The sequence below is a fragment of the Pristis pectinata genome, chromosome 17 (assembly GCF_009764475.1).
Source record: "Pristis pectinata isolate sPriPec2 chromosome 17, sPriPec2.1.pri, whole genome shotgun sequence".
Taxonomy (NCBI): Eukaryota; Metazoa; Chordata; class Chondrichthyes; order Rhinopristiformes; family Pristidae; genus Pristis; species Pristis pectinata.
This window is the reverse complement of record NC_067421.1, coordinates 27,449,624-27,469,826: the sequence shown is the minus strand read 5'-3', so window position 1 is coordinate 27,469,826 and position 20,203 is coordinate 27,449,624. Positions and strand designations below refer to the sequence as shown.

Below are 20,203 nucleotides of genomic sequence, written 5' to 3'. Positions count from 1 at the left end.
TCCTTAACTTGCTGTCAGGAATTACATGTGCGTTGTTCCCAGGAGAATTTCATTAATTTTTCTTCAACCTCTTGTGGGAAGATCACTCGTCATCCACTCCCTGGGGAGTTCTGCTGATTTTGCTAACACAGTTCAGATTTTAGTTTGAATGTTGATTGCCCTTAAAAATAGCATTTATAAAATTGCTGACATTGCAAAATTGTGTAGAATGGATTACAGAAAGCAAGCAAACTGATTACATTTATTTACATAAACGCACAATTTTCCAAAGTAAAAACAAAATTGCTCGCATGATAAAACATTGTGCTTTGAAGATCGGAGTGTTTGGGTATGATTGCAGACAAAGCTTTTTCACGTTTGTGTAAGGTAGTAATTAATAGTACAAAAACAAAAAGCTTTGGCTTAATCACTTTTAACAGTGCCACACCACAGGTTCTCTTTGTTTATTGTGACGAATTGTAATCTCTTGGTTTGAGTTAATTACCACTTTTGGGAAGAACAAAACAAATACTGCAGATTCTGGAAATGTGAATTAAAAAAAACTGAAAACGCTGGATGTACTCAACAGGTTAGGCAGTGTCTGCGGAAAACGAATTAAGGTTTCAAATCAATTAACTTTCATCAGAATCAGAAAATGTAAGTAATGGTGAGCTTTTAAGCAAGTGAATGTAAGAGAAAGGATGGGGGGAAGGAATGGAAGATGCTAGTGATAGGGGAGGTGTTGGGAGTGATTAAACAACATAGGAGATGATGGTCCAAGAAGGAAGGCAATCATAAAGATATAGAAGGTGAGTCCAAATGAAGTTTAAATGGTGACAGCAACACAATAAAATGTGGAGGAAAGCAGAGGAAATCCAGAAAGGAAAAGAAGCCTCCCATTGTCCAGGAAAGTTGAAAAGAATGTAGACCTCAGAGGTGAAGACCATCTCACTGATCATATACCAATTAAGGATCCCTACACCAAGAACTTGACTATACCCTCTTCAGTCTAAGTGGCTTTGGTCCAGACATCCTCCATTACTTGCACGTATAGAAAGTGGGAACAATGGTTAAGATTTAATCATATTAAATTGGCTTGAAAATCAGAGTGCCATAGAAACATAAAGCAGGGAGAAAGGCTCATCAGTCCACAACACTCATCTACACCAATCCTATTTTTCTTCTCACATCCCTCATAACAGTAAGGCCCCTCATGGTAGGTTGATTCAGAAGATAAAGATGCATTGGATCCAGGGTGAATTGCAAGTTGGGATTCAGAACCGGCTTGTCCATAGAAGACAGAGAGTAGGGGTAGAAGGCTGATATTCTGGCTGGAGGTCCATGACCAGTGGTGTTCTGCAAGGATTGGTGCTGGGACTCTGTTGTTTGATAGATATCAATGTTTTGGATGAAAATGTAGATGGGTGGATTGGCAAGGGTGCGGATGACACCAAGATTGGTGGAGTTGTGGACGGTGTAAAGGACTTTTGAAGAATACAGCGGGATATAGATCAGTTACAGATATGGGCAAAGAAGTGGCAGATGGAGTTTAATCAGGACAAGTGTGAGGTGTTGCACTTTGGGAAGTCAAATGAAAGGAGAAAGTATACAGTTAATGGTAGGCCCTTAATAGCATTGATGTACAGAGGGATCTTGGGATCCAGGTCCATAGTTCACTGAAAGTGGCTATGCAAGTGGATAAGGTGGTAAAGAAGGAATAAGGCATGCTTGCCGTCATTGGTAGGTGTGTTGAGTATAAGAGAGTCATGCTGCAGCTATATAAAACTTCAGTTATACAGCACAGAGTATTGCGTGCAGTTCTGGTCACCCCATTATAGCAAGGATACGGAGACTGTGGAGAGGGTGCAGAAGAGGTCACCAGGATGCTGCCTGGGTTAGAGGGTATGAGTTATAAGGAAAAGTTGGACAAACTTGGGTTGTTCTCCCTAGAGCATTGGAGGCTGAGGAGAGACCTGATAGAGGTTTTTAAAATTATGAGAGGCATAGACAGTCAGAATCTTTTCCCCAGGGTAGAAATGTCAAACACCAGAGGACATGCTTTAAAGGTTAGAGGGGGCAGTTTAAAGGCAATGTAAGGGGCAAGTATTTTTACACAGAGTGGTAGCGTCAGGAATAGGTTACCAGGGGTGGTAGTGGAAGCAGGCAGTTTGGTGGAGTTTAAGAGGCTTTTAGATAGATGAATATGAAGGGAATGGAGGGATATGGATAATACACAGGACGAGGACATATAGTATAAATTGGCATCAAGGTCGGCACAACATCATGGGCCGAATGGCTTGTCCAGTGCTGTACTGTTCTATGTTCTATCCCCATTAACTCCCCCTGCCAACACCATCACAACTTTATTTTCCTACTTCCACCTGCACTTGGGGCAATTTACAATAGCCAGTTAAACTATCAACCAGCACATCTTTGGGATGTGGGAGGAAACAGGAGTACCCAGAGGAAAACACCTTGGTGAAAGGGAGAACATGCAAACTCCACACAGACAATGCCCAAGGTCAGATTGATCCTGGATATCTGAAACTGTAAGGCAATAGCACTAATCTGAGTAACTGTGCTGTGTAGAAAATTAAAGGCAAGTTCCTCTCCATTAGGTTTTCGGTGGCTGGGTTCACAGTGGTTAGAGTGAAATGGAGAATTAAAGTGGCAAATGATCCAGGGCTGTGTTGTTCATTGAATTGTGTTCAGCAAATCAACTGACCAATGTGCACAATATCCTCAGTGTCGAGAAGACCACAGTGGTGAGTAGGGAGGACAGTTTTTAAGTTGGAATAGCTGCAAGAGTGCTTTTTAATTTAAAGAAAACGGTTGAAAAACAAAGCATTTGATTTGTGCTTGGGAGCCCTCCATAAATGAAGTGGTTATCAATAAAGTGGGTATGTTAACCTTGTAGGTTTCTCTAGAGACAGCAATGAGCTAAGATTAATTTCCTGGACATTCCTGTAATTACGCTTTTGTTTGAGTTATAAAAATAGCGGAACCAGAGAAAGGCTGTTTAATTAGGTACAGTAGCTGGTAATGGGAGGTCATGTAATAAATAGTCAGGAATATATCCAACAAAAGTTTGCAATCCTATTCACTAATAGAGGAGGAAGGGATTTTGACAAAATACTATTTTTAATCATAGAATCATAGAAAATTACAACACAGGGCATTCAGCCCATTGTGTCTAAACCAGTTGGAAAAGAGCTATCTGACCTAATCACACCATCCTGCACTGGGCCCTTAGCCCTGCAGGTCCTGGCTCTGAAGTTTTGATATCCATGTACATTTTAAATGTGATGATGGCATTTGTTTCTACCACCTTTCAGACAATGAATCCCAGACTTCTACAATTCTCTGAGTGGAAAAGAAAATCCTTATTCTCCTTCTCCTCTATTAGATATTGTAAATTTATATACCCTGGTCTTTGATCCCTCTGCTAGGGAAAGAGATCCTTTCTATTTGCTGTATTTAGACCTTACATAATTTTATACTCCTGAAGTAACTCTCCCTTAATGATCCAGTTATCAAATCTTTCCTTAGCTACAACAATTCTGGCAACATTCTGACAAATTTCACAAGATCACAAGACAAGGGAGCAGAAGCAGGCCATTCGGCCCATCGAGTCTGCTCCAAGGAAAAGGGGGAAAAAAATGGGGTGGAAAAAAAGAAAAAAAAAACTATTCTAATCCCATTTTCCAGCCTTATCCCCATATCCCTTGATACCCTGACTATTTAGATATCTGTCTATCTCCTCCTTGAACACCCCCACTGATCTGGCCTCCACTGCTGTGCGTGGCAAGGAGTTCCACAATTTCACCACCCTCTGGGTAAAGAAATTTCTCCTCATCTCTGTCTTGAAACTGTACCCTCTAATTCTAAGATTGTGCCCTCTGGTCCTGGACTCGCCCACCAAGGGAAACAGCCTAGCCACATCTACTCTATCCTTACCTGTCAACATTTTAAATGTCGCTACGAGGTCCCCTCTCATCCTTCTGTACTCCAGTGAGTACAGTCCAAGAGCCGACAAACGCTCCTCATACTTAAGCCCTTTCATTCCCGGAATCATTCTCGTAAATCTCCTCTGAACCCTCTCCAACGTCAGCACATCCTTCCTAAGATGTGGGGCCCAAAACTGCGCACAGTATTCCAAATGAGGCCTCACTAGTGCCCCGTAGAGCCTCATCAACACTTCCTTACTTTTATACACTATACCTCTCGAGATGAATGCCAACATAGCATTCGCTTTCTTAACCACCGATCCAACCTGTTGGTTAACTTTTAAGGTATCTTGTACGAGTACCCCCAAGTCCCTTTGTACTACCGTACTATCAATCTTCTCTCCTTCTAGATAATAATCTACCCGCTTATTTCTGCTTCCAAAGTGTACAACTGCACATTTCTCAACATTGAATCTCATCTGCCATTTCCTTGCCCATTCTCCTAAACTGTCTAGGTCCCTCTGCATCCTTTCTATTTCCTCTATGCTCCCTACTCCTCCACTTATCTTGGTGTCATCTGCAAACTTAGCCACACAACCATTTATTCCATCATGTACAAGGTAAAAAGGAGCGGCCCAATACTTTCTCCATTTCCTCAATACTTTCTCCATTGCAGTCACATCTCTGTAATGTGATGACTAGAACTGTATGCAATATTCAAACTGTGATTTAACCATTGCTTGTACAGTTCTAGTGTAATCTCCTGGCTCTGACATTCTCTCCCTCAGCCAATAAAGGAAAGTACCCTGTAGCCTTTGTAAACCACCTTATTGACGTGTTCTGCTACCTTTAAGCATCTATGTATACGTGGTGTAGGGTCCAGCATTTTTTATTTTCTGTTTTGTTTTTATCCTACTTGCATAAGTCTAGCCTGCTGGGCAAGTTCCACCATTAACAACTCATTACACAGGCCTGGTAGCTTAATATGCTGATAACTGTCCCCATTAAGCTATTTTGACTCACCCTATCACAGACACTCCCTTTGTTCTACACATCCCTCCATACCTTCCCTCGTGCACTTCTTCCTATTTCTTCCAGTTCTGCTGAGAGGTCGCAAACCCAAAACATTGACTGTTTCTCTTTCTACAGATGCTGCCTGAATTGCTGAGATTTCCAGCATTTTCTGTTCTTGTTTAAACATTTCCAGCATCTGCCAGTATTATTGTTTTTCAAGAACAAATAATGTTAGGTGAAGAATATGGGGGAAAAAAAGACAGACTAATGAAGTTGAAGTACAGAACAGTCAGATTGAGTGCCAGTGTGGACCCTAGGGGCTGAATGGGCTAATGCTATTCTAAATAATCTATTAGAAGTAAGATTCATTTGTTAGCAGTGGTTATATACAATATTATTTATTAGACATAATAATCCCAGAACTAGGGACTAAAAAGGTACTGTGGCAGATGTGCCCGTGATAGAATAATACACATATTTTGAGTGGAGCAGATCGATGAACTTAATGTCTTCCATTGGATTTTCAAAGTCCAGAAGTCAAAAATAACACCCTAATGTATCTATTTGAAAAAGTAATGGGTCTTATGATTAATTATATGGGGATATTACTATTAGATAAAACTAGTGCAGTTGTTTATGTGAGAAAAGAGAAGCAAAGTCCATTGTACATTGAAATAGATCATTATGATGTACTGTTTCATTTTCAAATGTAGCAAACATATCCTGAAGTCTTTATATTGAAATTTCGTAAAATTCACAGGATAGTTAGTGAATTGCTTGCAGCTGGTTTTCAGAACAAAATAACAAGGAAAAAATAAAATGTTCATCAGAGAATAAAGTGCAACTCTTAACCGTGAAGCGAATATAAACCTCTTCTCAAAAGGAAGGTCGCAGGTCCAATCTTTGGAGTGGCTGACCTTGAACTGATGGAAGTTGGGTGGTACACCTGGTTAGTCTACATTCCTAATTACTGTCTAACAATGTTTGTTGGATCTTTGAATGTTGAATGGATGGGCTAGGTAAATGGATTGGTTTCTGGATTGAGCCTGCTTTTTCATCTTTCATTGGGAATGTGGAAGTCACCATTCTCAGCAAACAGTCATTTTGGAGAGGAGGAAAATGAAGGAGATTGGGGGAAGAAATTCAGGATCACTGAATCCCAGCAGTAAAGGAATATTGGATGGGTACTTAAGAAAAAAAAATCTGTATTTCCCTTTATAAGTTTATGTCAGTGCCCTTGCTTTGTTCTGCGGAAGCCTTCTGGAATAGTTGTTCTTCTGCTTACGCATGATACTTTGGTAATTTTGTTTTGGGGGCTCCCTGCCACTCGATCCTGCCATTATCTAAACGTGTTCAGATTCCACCAGGGAAAGGCCTTGAGGTTCACCATGTAGAATTGGATTCTTGACCAATTTTATTTTCAGTTGACTCAGGATCATGAAGACCAGTTATGCTTCCCCTTCTAGTACTGTGCCTGAGTTCAGGATAGATCTGACACTGAACCTATTTATGACTTTCATTCCATTAGGCAATATTTCAAATGGTTTGGCCCATTATGGGAGCTGAATTTAAAAATAGGTGCACTGTAAATGTTAGATTTCATGAACCTGTTAGGAAAGATTTATGGTAGCATGTTGTACCAGTGTATAACAAAAGCAATTAAATTACATTCACAATCACAAGTTTTGAAAGACATCAGTTTAGCAGTAAATCAAGATGTATTCTACTGTTATTGCAAAAACATATTTTTGGAAGATATGCTACAGTTTAGATTGCCTCAATAGTAGAAGTAAATTAATTTCTATTCTGTTTTATTCCTACAGTGCACCGTTTACTGAGCTACTGCTTCTCTCATGACAATATATTTACTTTGCTTGTCAACATTGCATTGTTAGTTGTCCTGAGCAGCCGTCTGGAGGAACAATTGGGTACCATTAGATACATTTACCTCTCTGTCATTTTTGCTGTCTTTTCTGCACTTCTTTATCTGCTTTTGGGTAAACTATTAAGTTTTGAAGAAACACCAGTGTGTGGTTTCACGACTGTTCAGTTTGCTATGGTGACACTAAACTGCTGTAGTTCTGAAATGAAACGGACCTTCACTGTAGCCGGAATTAATCCAGCAGCAGTACCTTGGATACTCCTCCCAGTTGCGTACCTTGTTATCCCAAGTTCATCTGTACTTCTCCATATATGTGGAGTTATTGTTGGCTTGCTCTGTATCCTTTCTGATAGTACAGTAATTTAGCTCTCCAGTGTGTTCAGTTTTTGTTAAAAGACTTGAATTTATATAATGCCTTTCATGCCACATAAAATATATCTTAAAGAGTTCTATAGCTAATAAAGCACTTTGAAAATGTAGTCACTGCTGTATCGAAGGAAATCCAGCAACCAATTTGTAAATAGCAGGTTCTTTCCACTTTTTAGTAACGTTACCTTGACACCAAAGATCATCTGCTCTGTTTCCAGATTACATTCACCTGAAGGGGCAGAAGACACCTTGGTTTAACATTTCATCTGAAAAATGGTACCTTCATCAGGGTAGCACTTCCCTCAATACTGTCCCAGAACTTTGCTCTAGGTTTTTGCACACAAATCTTTAGAGTTTAACTTGAAGCTGGACCGTTCTAATTTAGTGGTGGGAATGCAACCCTCTGAGTCACAGCTAACTCTTGACGGCTGACAATGTATATCCAAAGGGTTCCAGGCTCGATTCTTAGTTAAGTGCTTTCAAAATAAATCATATCGGAGGAGTAGGCATTTGCTTCTATTAAAGTATACAGTAATTTTAATTCCCATTACTAAAAGCAGTGAAAGTATCAAAACATATTTTATGATCTAGAGACAGGCAGCATATTAGATTTGTAGAGACTTGTTCCAAATGTTTTTCCCACTCTTCCTGAAAGTGTTGCAGTGGCTCCTTGTAGGAAGATTTGGGATATGTCTTTCAAATATTTTTAATGACACATCAGTAATAGTCATTGAGTTGTACAGTGCAGAAACAGGCCCTTCAGCCCATCATGTCCATTCTGATCATCAAGTACCCGTCTCTATTAATCCCATTTACCAGCACTTGGTCCGTAGCTGTCCATGCCTTGGTGGTTCAGGCGCTTGTCCAGAGACTTCTTAAATGTTGTGGGAGTGTGCTTCCACCACTTTCTCAGGCAGTGTGTTCCAGATTGCTATGACCCTCTGATTTCCTCTAACCCTCTCACTCCCCACCTTAAACTTATTCCCCCCTTGGCTTTTAGATGTCTCCATAATGGGGAAAAGTTTCCCACTATGCTGCAGAAAGTAGTGGGTCACTTGATTTGTTCATTTGGAAAGAAAAGCAAAAGTTATTCAAGATCCCCACAACTTTTCAAGATTTGTATGTCAAGTTTTAACTTAACCATAATATACTATGAGGGCAGCACCATTGCACAGAGAAATAATCTCTTCCTTTCTGATACTGTTTGCACAAGTGGCACTTGCTCCAACGTCTTCCTGATGCTGGTAATTTGCTCCAAGTAATGAGATGTGGCTTCCTTACTTGGACAGGAATTCCCAACCTGCCAGAATCAATCATGAGATCATTGGATAATGACGGGCAAAGAAAGCCTTTTCATCCTTCTACAGTCTATCCATCTAAAAGCATCTTGCAACCATTCTTGCTCAGTTTTTTCTTGTGAAGCCAGAGATTTTGCTTTTGGTTCCACACCTCGAAATTTATTCCAAGAATAAATTTATTCTTTTTGTGTGAATAATTAACTGAAATGTCAAACATTCCCTTTGACTAGTTTAAGTATTCCAGCCTGCTGTGCACACCATGGCATAGATCCTGGCTATCCAGCCGGAGTCCTATGGGATCCAGCTACGTGTGTGAGGTCAGGCATCCAGAAAAAAAATCCTCTGGTCAAAGACAGCCAGAATGGCTCTTTATAAATAAATAAATCACCATGTTAGTGTAACAGTGGGATCTATGTGTATCCACATGATAAAGTCCGCAGGGAAGGGGCAGATTGACAATCCCTTTAAGAAGGGCTTGATGGTGACTTATACCTGCAGCTCTACCATGAACCCAAGCCCGGCAGCAGAAACTATCCCCGCTGAGCCCCTAGATTTGGAGCCAGTGATCGCATAACTGGTCATTCGTAAAGTGGTGGAAACACATCCTGGTGCCTGGAAGGATTGGAGCTGAACCTCAACTTGGATGTGGGGACTCATAGCAGTAAAGGGTGAATAGGCAGACAGCAAATCTAGAATTTTTACCATCCATGTGTAAAAAGCACACTAGTGGTAATAGTGGCATTTAGTGATTGTAAAGCTGAGGGCATTGAGAATAAAACCTTGGAAGATTTAAGTGTTTTTGTAACCTACTAGAAGAAAGGGTTGCTTTCATATGCCTGAATACTTGGAAGGTTGGTAGTCCAAACAAGATTTGCAAGATGCATTGTGATACAAAATTCCCTGGCCACAATTTCAATGGTCAAAAGAGGAAAAACACTTTAAATTAGCTACAACTAAAATGCTGCAATGGGGAACTTTAATGACATTAGCAAGAAGTGTCTAAGTGGAATTGATTTGCATGAAATAGCTTGGTTATCAAACCCAAACTTGACAGGACCTAAGTATATGTGTTGAGTTTGGGTTGGCTTTGTAAGAAGTTATATGCCCTCTAGGTTCTAATTTCACATCTGTTCAGACCTCTGGCATGGAGTAGTGACCTATATTGAAGGGTCGCATTGGGTAACACATAGAATTAGGGCTTGGACCAAGAAGAGTAGTGGGCAAAGTGTTGGCCAGAATCCGCTGATCAAATTCTTTGGGCTGGAAACTGTTGTGACGTAACAAATGTTGTGCCTCCCCAGCAATTAATAAAGCCATGTATCTTAGGAACTTTTAGGTCTTATCACTGTTGGTTGCACTCTTTACAATCATCTCAATGTAGATGAATTATTAAATCGAGAGGTTTGTTCTGTGCCACAGTAAGTTAGCCTGTGGTTTGATACAAAAGTTTTTTTTCTATGATTTCCAGTAGTTTAAAAGGAAAACATTTTGTATTTCAGCAAGGTACAACATGTTAATGTGATATTACAGGTATAGTTGTCTCAAAGTAACACATTACCAACTGTGTTTTAAGAGCATTAAAATAAAATTCTGCAAGTACTGGAAATCTAAAATAAAGAGAGAAAATTTTAGAAATGCTTAGCAGGTTGGGCAGTATCTGTGACAGGCAGACATACAGTTAGCATTGTAGGATTGTGAAAGGTCATTGATTTGAAGCATTAACTCTGGATTAACTGTATATTTTTGACTGTTCCTATACTTGGAATGTTTTCAGTTGCATAGTGTTCCATCATGTGTGAATTTTCAAGTGAACTTTAGGAAAAACAAATCAGTTAATTAAAACAAAATACGTTAAAAACACTCAGCAGGTCAGGAAGCATCAGTTCTGAGGTGGGGTCTTAAACTTGAAACATAAACTCTGTTTCTCTTTCCACAGATATTGCCTGACTTGCTGAAAGTTTCCAGCATTTTCTGTTCTTGTTTGATTTCCAGCGTCTACAGTTATTTTTGATTTTCAAGTTAGCTAATTACTTGAATATTTACTCTTCGCAAGTTCATTTCTCATTAATTATGTCCAATGATACATGAAATGTTTATTTTGGCTGTTACACTCAGTGGGTACTTTAAATCCATTAAATCATAACTATCAATGCAAATAAAGGGTGCAAATTTAGATGGTAAGAGTCTGCTGTACCTGCACATTGTTTTATTACTTTGAATGACCTTGACATGTTTTATTCAGATAGCTATAGGTTTTTATTTTGGTTGGAGTTGCCAGACTTTGTGGTGGAATATGTTGAAAGACTGGCTGTCTGTAGATTTCTGCAACATAATTCCTGGATTCCATTTATCTTCTCTCCAGCTCAATATCACCTTCCTGTTAGAAGTAATACTGAGAGGTGAGCAGAACACTTAAATTAGTTAAGACTTTGTCTGTTTACAATATACAGTAAAAATGCTGCAGAGGTAATTTTTATGTACACATTTCTCTCAAATCTTCACTTTATGGTTACTCTCTTGTTGGTGGATGTTGGATTGGATCGTGCTCAATCCAGCCATCAGCTACTCTGTAATCTTCCCTCAGCCACGCTTTTTGAAGCTCAATGTGTCTAACCATCCTCAAGGTCTCCCTTCCACAATTATCTTGAGAATCGAAATGGGACATGGGCGTTGACTGGGCCTCAAATGGACAGTCCTGAAAACCAGCTCCCTGAATGCCTTGATGGCCTTCTGACAGCTAGCAAAAGTCCTTGAACAACTTATAAAATACCTTTGATGATCAGATATTTAAAAGCTGTTAAAATGGATTTTAGTAATTTAAAGTAAAGCATATAAACAAAAATAATAAATGAACTTGAAAGCACCTCCAGGTGCTAGAAATAAATTAAAAACATTAAGTAAAATAAAAAGTGCTACTTACATTAAGTAAAATAAAAAGAAACATTTACCTGCACACACCTTTATAATCAAGGTTAGCAACCACTCTTAAATGAAGGAGATCATGTTACATGAGTCAATCAACCTTGGGATAAAGCTGAAGTGCTGGATCTGATGTGCATTTTTGTCCCTCAACTCAGGACATTTGTGTCCCATCCCTGGACTCAGTGCCAAACTCTGCAGCTCTAATCTCCAGCTCATTCCTGACCACAGCGTTTCAATGTGCTAGCGCAGAACCCTGGAAGAAGCTAGGCTGTGTACTGCTGTTATCTGGAGATTCTCTCTAGAACTGCCATCTAGTAAACACTGCCTGCCAATTCTACATTTTTTTTGCTAGAAGTTTACAAGAGTGAGATTCACTTATTCTTGTTTGATAATGTAAATGAGAAATCTGAACCTCTTTTTAATGCTTTTCAAACAGGCTGCAGGTTGGTCTTTTAAAACTGTTCTCAGATTTCTCTGGTGGTTTCCTTGGAAGATCTTTTTTAAGAAGAATATGCCTGTAACTGCTACAGTTTTATTTATAACTCACCTGTCGGTCTTCACATTGTCATGCAGTGTAGCTCTGCAGGTCCTATTTGATACCATATCATGTGAATCTTGACCACGAATATGAGATGTAATTCATTTCCAATCTTTTCCTCACCTCTGACATGTAAGACTACCAGGAGAAGCCAAAGTCTAGCATTCCAACCTGGCAAAATTTTAGCTGAATTGACTGTTGTCAGTCAACAGGGGCTTCACTATTTTTCAGACACATAGCCAAATTTGGAAGTCCAAGGCAAGTTGGAGATTGAATGGTGATGCATTGACCTCTTACTTGACTGCTGAAATTGCTATTTAGTATAGCAACAAATTACTGAAATGCTGAAAAGGATGGCTGGGTGCACTATATCCCCAAGGATGGCTGTTGAGCACATGATCACTTTACGGCATTGCCAAGCCTAAAAGTAAAGGTAAATGCAGCTAAGTGTTTGAATTATTTCACTTTAATGTTTTTACTTTCTTGTTAGTACTCTAAGTTCTTTTAATATTGTATTTATTCTCTTAGAAACTTTAAGTAATTTTTAAAACTTATTTAAATGTGTTGGGATAGTTCTTGAATCTCTCTGACAGTGATGAATTGTCAAAAGCTGTTGCAGTACTTTGGGAATGGGGCTTTAGTGGTACTTACAGCTGGAATCCCGCTCTACCTTGCTGAATACTTATTGGGTGTGGAAGGTCTGCCCTCCACATCTGGAAAAGTCTTGGCGGGCAGACTTCAAATTGTGAGTCTGTGCAGTGGGTAGGGCAGCATTGCCTCCAGCTAAAGTCATCTTCCTTATTAAGGACTGGGTGTTAGATGTACTCATAGTGGAACCTCTGCATGGTTATTTTTGGAATTGCAGTGTTTGTGCAATGTCATTTGTTGTAATGCTTTTTCTTGGCTAGTAGCCAGAACAATGGTTCCTGATTAGCAACTGTTGTTGTTGTATTTTGCTGTGGAGTAAGGTAACACCAATGTATTGTTTGATCACTTTACGTGGTGCAACTTGTTTACAGCTCCTATTGTTCCATTCTTACAATGATACTACCACATCACTGATCCCAAAGCTGAACTCATTGTAAAGGGCAAAACCACGAGACAATGACAGTACAGAATTTTGCTAGCTGGTGTGCTTTTAGAATGAAATACTTTTACTAACACAATGATGTGCAAACTGCACTCCTGGTAAAAAAAAACTGAGAATGTAAACATTCTGTCTGCTAAATTTTAACACAGGTAGAAGTCTAATTGCATCAGGAAAGATTGATTCCTTGCTCAAATTTAGGATTGGTGAACAGGTTTTTGATTTAGTGCCATTTGTTAGCATTGTCATTGACTCCTTCATCACTTGAATGAGAGTAGACTGATAAGGCAGCAATTGGTTGGATCAGATATAGAACCATAGAACCATACAGCACAATACAGGCCCTTCGGCCCACCATGTTGTGCCGACCTTTAAACCACGCCTAAGACTATCTAACCCCTTCCTCACACATATCCCCCTATTTTAAATTCCTCCATATGCTTATCTAACAATCTCTTGAACTTGAGCAACGTATCAGCCTCCACCACCACCCCAGGCAGCGCATTCCATGCACCAACCACTCTCTGGGTGAAGAATCTCCCTTGAACTTCCCACCCATTACTTTAAAGCCATGCCGTCTTGTATTGAGCATTGGTGCCCTGGGAAAGAGGTGCTGGCTGTCCACTCTATCTATTCCTCTTAATATTTTGTATACCTCTATCATGTCTCCCCTCATCCTCCTCCTCTCCAATGAGTAAAGCTCTAGCTCCTTTAGTCTCTCCTCATATACTCTCCAATCCAGGCAGCATCCTGGTAAATCTCCTCTGCACCCTCTCCAACGCTTCCACATCCTTCCTATAATGAGGCAACCAGAATTGGACACAGTTCTCCAAATGTGGTCTAACCAGAGTTTTGTAGAGCTGCATCATTACCTTGCAGCTTTTAAACTTGATCCCATGACTTACGAAAGCTAACATCCCATAAGCTTTCTTAACTACCCTATCCATGTGTGAGGCAACTTGCAGTGATCTGTGGATATGAACCCCCAGATCCCTCTGTTCCTCCACACTCCCCAGAATCCTGCCATTAACCTTGTACTCCGCCTTGGAGTTAGTCCTTCTAAAGTGTACCACCTCACACTTCTCCGGATTGAACTCCATCTGCCACTTCTCAGCCCAGCTCTGCAGCCTATCAATATCCTTCTGTAAGCTTTGACAGCCCTCCACACTATCCACAAAACTACTGACCTTTGTGTCGTCTGCAAACTTGCTAACCCACCCTTCCACCCCCTCATCCAAGTCATTAATAAATATCATGAAAAGTAGAGGTCCCAGAACCAATCCCTGTGGGACACCACTAGTCACAGCCCTCCAATCTGAGTGCACTCCCTCCACCATAACCCTTTGCCTTCTACAGGCAAGCCAATTCTGAATCCACACAGCCATGCCTCCCTGGATCCCTTGCCCTCTGACCTTCTGAAGAAGCCTACCATGTGGAACCTTGTCAAATGCCTCACTAAAATCCATGTAGACCACATCTACTGCACTACCCTAATCAATCTTCCTGGTCACCTCCTCAAAGAACCATATCAGGCTTGTGAGGCAAGATCTTCCCTTCACAAAGCCATGCTGGCTGTCCCTAATCAGTCCATGCTTCTCTAAATGCTCATAGATCCTATCTCTTAAGAATCCTTTTTAACAGCTTGCCCACCACAGACGTAAGGCTCACTGGTCTGTAATTCCCTGGACTATCCCTACTTCCTTTTTTGAATAAGGGGACACCATTTGCCACCCTCCAATCATCCGGTACCATTCCCGTGGACAATGAGGACTCAAAGATCCTAGCCAATGTTTCAGCAATCTCCTCCCTCACCTCGCGAAGCAGCCTGGGGAATATTCTGTCAGGCCCCGGGGACTTATCTGTCCTAATAACAGCTCCAACACATCCTCTCTCTTGATAACTACATGCTCCAGAACATTAACCTTACCAACACTGTCCTCAGCATCATCAAGACTCCTCTCCTTGGTGAATATTGAAGAGAAGTATTCATTGAGAACCTCACCCACTTCCACAGCTTCCAGGCACATCTTCCCACCTTTGCCTCTAATCGGACCTATCTTTACTCTCGTCATCCTTCTGCTCTTCACATACGAGAAAAAAAGCCTTGGGATTCTCCTTAACCTTACTCGCCAAAGCCTTCTGGAGGGGCAGTGCCTTGTTAATCCCATAAAATCTGGTGAATGGCAGTGTTTTAATTGTGCTGGAACAATGTGCCTAGAGGCAAAGCTAGTTCTGGGAATTGTCTTCAGCACTACAATTGGCTCTTGTTTGCCTGCCTGTGCTGCATCCACTTGGGGCATGCCAAATTGGTGGAAGATAGTCTTTTGTGATGGCGGGAACCTCAGGAAGAAGCTGAGATGCATCAACCTACTCTTGGATGCTCAATGCTTGGGTTCAACCCTCCTTGAGGACAGGAATATTCTTGGAACAACCTTCTCTTGTTAGTTGTTTAATTGTCCAGCACTATTCATAGCTGGATGTGGCAGGATTGCAAATCTTCAATCTGTTCTTTTCGTTGCGGTGTTGCTTAGCATGCATGTAATCTTGTGTTGCAGCCTTGTCAGCTTAGTATCTTCTTTTACTCTCTTGTCCTACTTTCCTCAATCCCTTAGCTTGATAATAAATTAGGTTGAGGGTATGTTGGGCAATGATGGTACAGACTGTGGTGTAATACCATTCTGCTGCCACTATTTGCCCACAGCAACTCATGGACCCCAGTTTTGAGGTGCCAGATCTCATTCTTAATACTATGACAGGAGAACCATTCAACATAATGGAGGATCTTCCTGGTGTAAGGATGACACTGTCTTCACAGAGATTGTGCTGTGGTCACTACTAACACTCTCATAGATGGATGTATCTGCAACTAAGGGATTAGTGAGAATATGTTGAAATTTCTTATTTGTGAACTGATAATGCCTTCTCCAAAAGTTATTTTAACAATTATCTGAAAGAAAAACTTCAAGCTTCTCTCACAGTAACAGATGTATCTGAGGTTGCTGAGAGACAACACGAGAGATTGCTCTGACAGAGATTGTTAAAGGTTCACTTTATTCACAAATGTGGTATGCTTATTCAAGAAGGGCAGCAGATAATTACAGGCCTCTGAGTCTAACATCAGTGGTAGGGAATTTATTGGAAAAACTTCTGAGGGACAGGATTAAACTACACTTGGAAAGGCAAGATTCATCAAGATATTCGGCATCATTTTGTTAAAAGGAGATCCTCTTTTGACACAACAGTTTCTAATTGAATCTTTCAGAGGTAACAAAGTGTATCGATGAGGGAAGTGCGACTGATGATCTCTGTGAACTTAAGTGAGACCTTTGACAAGTTTGCATTTGGGATTCTGGTCCAAAAGGTTAGTGCTCATGGGATCCAGGACAAGTTGGCCAATTGAATCAAAAATTGACTTAATAATGGGATACGGTGGTAGTGGAATTTTTTTTTGTAATTGTAAATTGTCACCAGTAGTGTACCACAGGGATTAGTGTTGGGACTCTTTCTGTTTGTTATATACACTAATAATATGGATGTGAATGTAGAAGGTATGATTAGTAAGTTTTCAGAAAATTGATGGTGTTATTGATAGTGAGGAAGGTAGTCTTAGGGTACAACCCAGCATCGATAGTTGATAAGGTGGGTAGAGCAAAGGTAGATGGAATTTGCTACTGGTAAGTGAGGATGCATTTGGGGATGCCTAATAAGGCTAGGACATAATTATAGAATTGTAGAGCCCTATAGATTATTGAGCAACAGAGAGATCTTGATGTACAAGGGTCCTTGAAGCTGATGGCACAGGTAGATAAGGTGGCTAAAAAGATGTACAGAGTATTTGTTTCATTAGCTTGGACATAGAATATAAGAACAGGGATGTTATGGTACAACTTTAACATTCTGGTGCTACATGATAGGAACTTCATTGTTTTACTGCGGAGGGTGCAAAGGAGATTCAGCAGGATGTTGTTTATGATGGAGCAGTTCAGTTATGAGGAGAGACTGAATAGGCTGGGCTTGTTTTCCTTGGTGGAGAGGAGGAGGCTGAGTGATGGACCTGATTGATGTGTGCACAATTATGAGGGGCATAGATGGGGAAGACAGTAAGAAATTGGAGTTACATAAAATCAATGCCACAGGTTTAAGGTAAAGGGTAAGAGGTTTAGAGAGATCTAAAGAAGAATTTTTTTTCACCCTGAGGGTGGCTGGAATCTGGAACTCACTGCCTGATGGGCTGGTGGAGGCAGAGACTCTCACAGCATTTCAGAACACTTGAAGACATGGAAAGCTACAGGCCAAGTGCTAGATAAAGGGAATTATATGGATAGGTACTTGATAGTCAGCATAGACCTGGTGGGTCAAAGGTATTGGTAACTCTATGATTCTCATCTACTTTTCCTAATTAGGACAACACTGGTTTGCCCCACTGTCTTAAAACCACGGAAAAGTGCCCTCTTGTTAAAAAAGGTTAAAACAGTACCAACATGAATAAAATGAAGACAATTTAGGAAATGTTTAGTTCTTTAAAGGCATCTTGCCATCATTGACAAAACCAGCATTTGTAATCACCCTACAGAAAGTGGTGGTGAACCATTGTCTTGAACTGCTGCATTTCTTACACTAAAGCACAATGCTATTAAGTGGAGTGTTCCAGGATTTTGGCCCAGTGCCAAAGAATCCTATGCCATTTGGCAGGGAACGTGATGTGATTCCCACAAACCTGCTACTGTTGTCCTTTCAAATGGCAGTGACCGTGGGTTTTGGCGATGCTGCTTAAGAAGCTTTCAGTGCACATTGTGAATGGCACTGAATGCAGTCAGTGTGGAGTTAGTGAATGATTAAAGTTTTAGATGGGGTGACTGTTCAAGCCAAGGACTTTTTCTTGGATGATATTGAACTTCTTGAGTGTAGCTGAGGCTGCACTCTTGTTTGCGATGGTCATTGGCTGCTATTTGTATGGCACAATGTCATGCCACCACTCAGCCCAGATCTGAATGTTTTCCAAGCCTTGTTTCCTGTAGACACAGACTGAGGAATCGCTAATGGAGCAGAGCGTTAAGCAAACATCTCTTCTGATGGTGAGAGGAAATTAACTTATGAAATAGTTGAAGGTGGCTGAGTCCTTGACCTTGCCCAAGGAACTCCTCTGACAACAACTAGCATTTTCCTTTGTGCTAGCATTGTCTCCATCCAGTAGAAAGTCTTTTGTGAGTTCCTATTGATTTCAGTTTACAATAACTGCGATTAAATGTTGCTTTGATGTTATCTGACCTCTGGGAGTTCCTTTTGGACAAAGGCTTCAAATTAAAAATTTAAACTAAATTAAGTAGTTCATCTATAGTCTTTGGTGCATGATAGCTGGAGTAATCAAGCAGTGTTTCCTGATCTGTTCTGAATCTAAAGTTTGGAAATGGGCTTTGCAACCTGATAGATGATGTTCTAAGCGTGAAGACAGTACTTTGTCATTCCTACTAATACTATAACAGAAATGCATCTGCATCTGGCATATTGGTGAGAAGGTCAAGTAGGCTTGTGTTGTGTATTGGTTCAACCACCACTTATGGGCTAGTCTCTCTATGTTCTCCTGAAGATTGCTGCATATTCCTCATTGCTTCCAACTTTTGTGTCATGTGCACACATTGAAAATACATCCCGTATATCCAATTCCAGTTAATTAATATGAATCTAAAAGAGCAATGTTCTTAATATCAGACCTTGAAGTTCATGACTGTATCTTCATTTGCAGTCAGCAAAAAGTTGTTCACAAAAGCTCTTTTTGTCTCTCATCCAATTTCATATCCATAGTGGGTGGTATTATCCCTTTAATCACATGGGCTTCAGTTTACCAATGAAGTTAACAGGAGCCATGTAATTAAAGTACTCTAATTGTTGTTAATGGGTATGCATTGAGTATTATGTGAAGTATTTTACTACTAATTATTTGTTTAGGTTTGAATAATGTGAATTAATTATCTCAGATTTGGTTCTGTATTGATCCGCATATAATTTCAGCCATGGTTCTATTATGGCTAACTTCAAAAAGCTGATACAATGCTCTATGTTACATTTATATTTGCAGGTACCCTGTGGCTGAGGCCCACCAAACTCTCACATCCTCACAGATGCATTTTACAGGCATTGATCATTTTACAAAGGAAAACAATAGCTGCAACATTGAAATAGATTCTCAGTGGTCTGAGATCTCCAACCAGATATTACCTCCTTCACAACCTAACACTGGATCAATGGAAGCCAGTAACTTCCAAGCAGATTCTCATAATCCATGTAGTTCTGACCAGCTGGATCCTAGCCATTGTCTCCCTGAATTTTATCACATGAATCCAGATGACATTTATACTGCTGCTGCTTGTGGCCTTCTCACAGATGACGATCTTTTGCGTGCTAGCATTGCTGCCTCCTTAAAAGAATCTAGAATGGATCAGAACAGTAAACTGGAAGTACCCAAATCTTCAGTGTCCTCTCTACGGTGAGTCACTCTCAATAAAAGAAAGACAAAATATTTTGAAATGTCTAATTATGTTTTATTTAATAAAATTCTTAATTTCAGGCAGAGTTAACAATCTGAGAGTTAAATTCAGTTCAGAAAAACAAACTAATGGAGAAACTCAGCGAGTCAAGCAGCATCTGTGAGGGGAAAAGAATTGCTGACATTTTGAGTCGAGACCCTGCATCAAGACTGAGAGTGGAGAGGGAAGATAGCCAGTATAAAGAGGCGAGAGGGTGGCTGAGATAGGGGTCAGTGGGTGATAGGTGGACCAAGGAGGGTTGAAGGATGATGGGTAGATGGAGCAAGATAGGAGGAGGGGAGGGTGAAGATGGAGACTGCTGCTGGAGGGTGATAAGCAGGAACACAAAGGCTGCCAGTGTTGGAATATGATGCAAGAAAGGTGATGATGGGAACAATTAGGGGATATGTGAAGGTCAGATGGAACCAGGAAGTGGGGGGGGGGGGGGTGGAAAGACAAGATGAAAATGGGTGATGGGGGCCTGAAAGGAAGAGGGTATGGGAAAGAGGACAAAAATTGGAGGACTGGAGATGGATCGGAAAGCGAGAGGGGGGAATGCAGGAGGTAAGTCCCTGAAATTGGAAAATTCAACGTTCATACCATTTGGTGTAGACTACCCAGGCAGAATATGAAGTGTTGTTCC

At 40.5% G+C, this 20,203-nt stretch overlaps 1 protein-coding gene across 3 annotated transcripts in view; it reads left to right on the top strand.

The window, feature by feature from the left end:
* The window catches only part of rhbdd3 (rhomboid domain containing 3), a 30,960-nt gene that overhangs the window by 8,623 nt on the left and 2,134 nt on the right, over positions 1-20,203 (top strand). Inside the window, exons 2-4 of one of the 3 annotated variants that reach the window (XM_052032531.1) lie at positions 6,764-7,159; positions 10,732-10,888; positions 19,113-19,520. In XM_052032531.1, the coding sequence (XP_051888491.1) occupies positions 6,764-7,159; positions 10,732-10,888; positions 19,113-19,520 (961 nt within the window). The remainder of the gene's footprint in view (positions 1-6,763; positions 7,160-10,731; positions 10,889-19,112; positions 19,521-20,203) is intronic. The other 2 variants (XM_052032533.1, XM_052032532.1) reach the window with 2 other exon arrangements.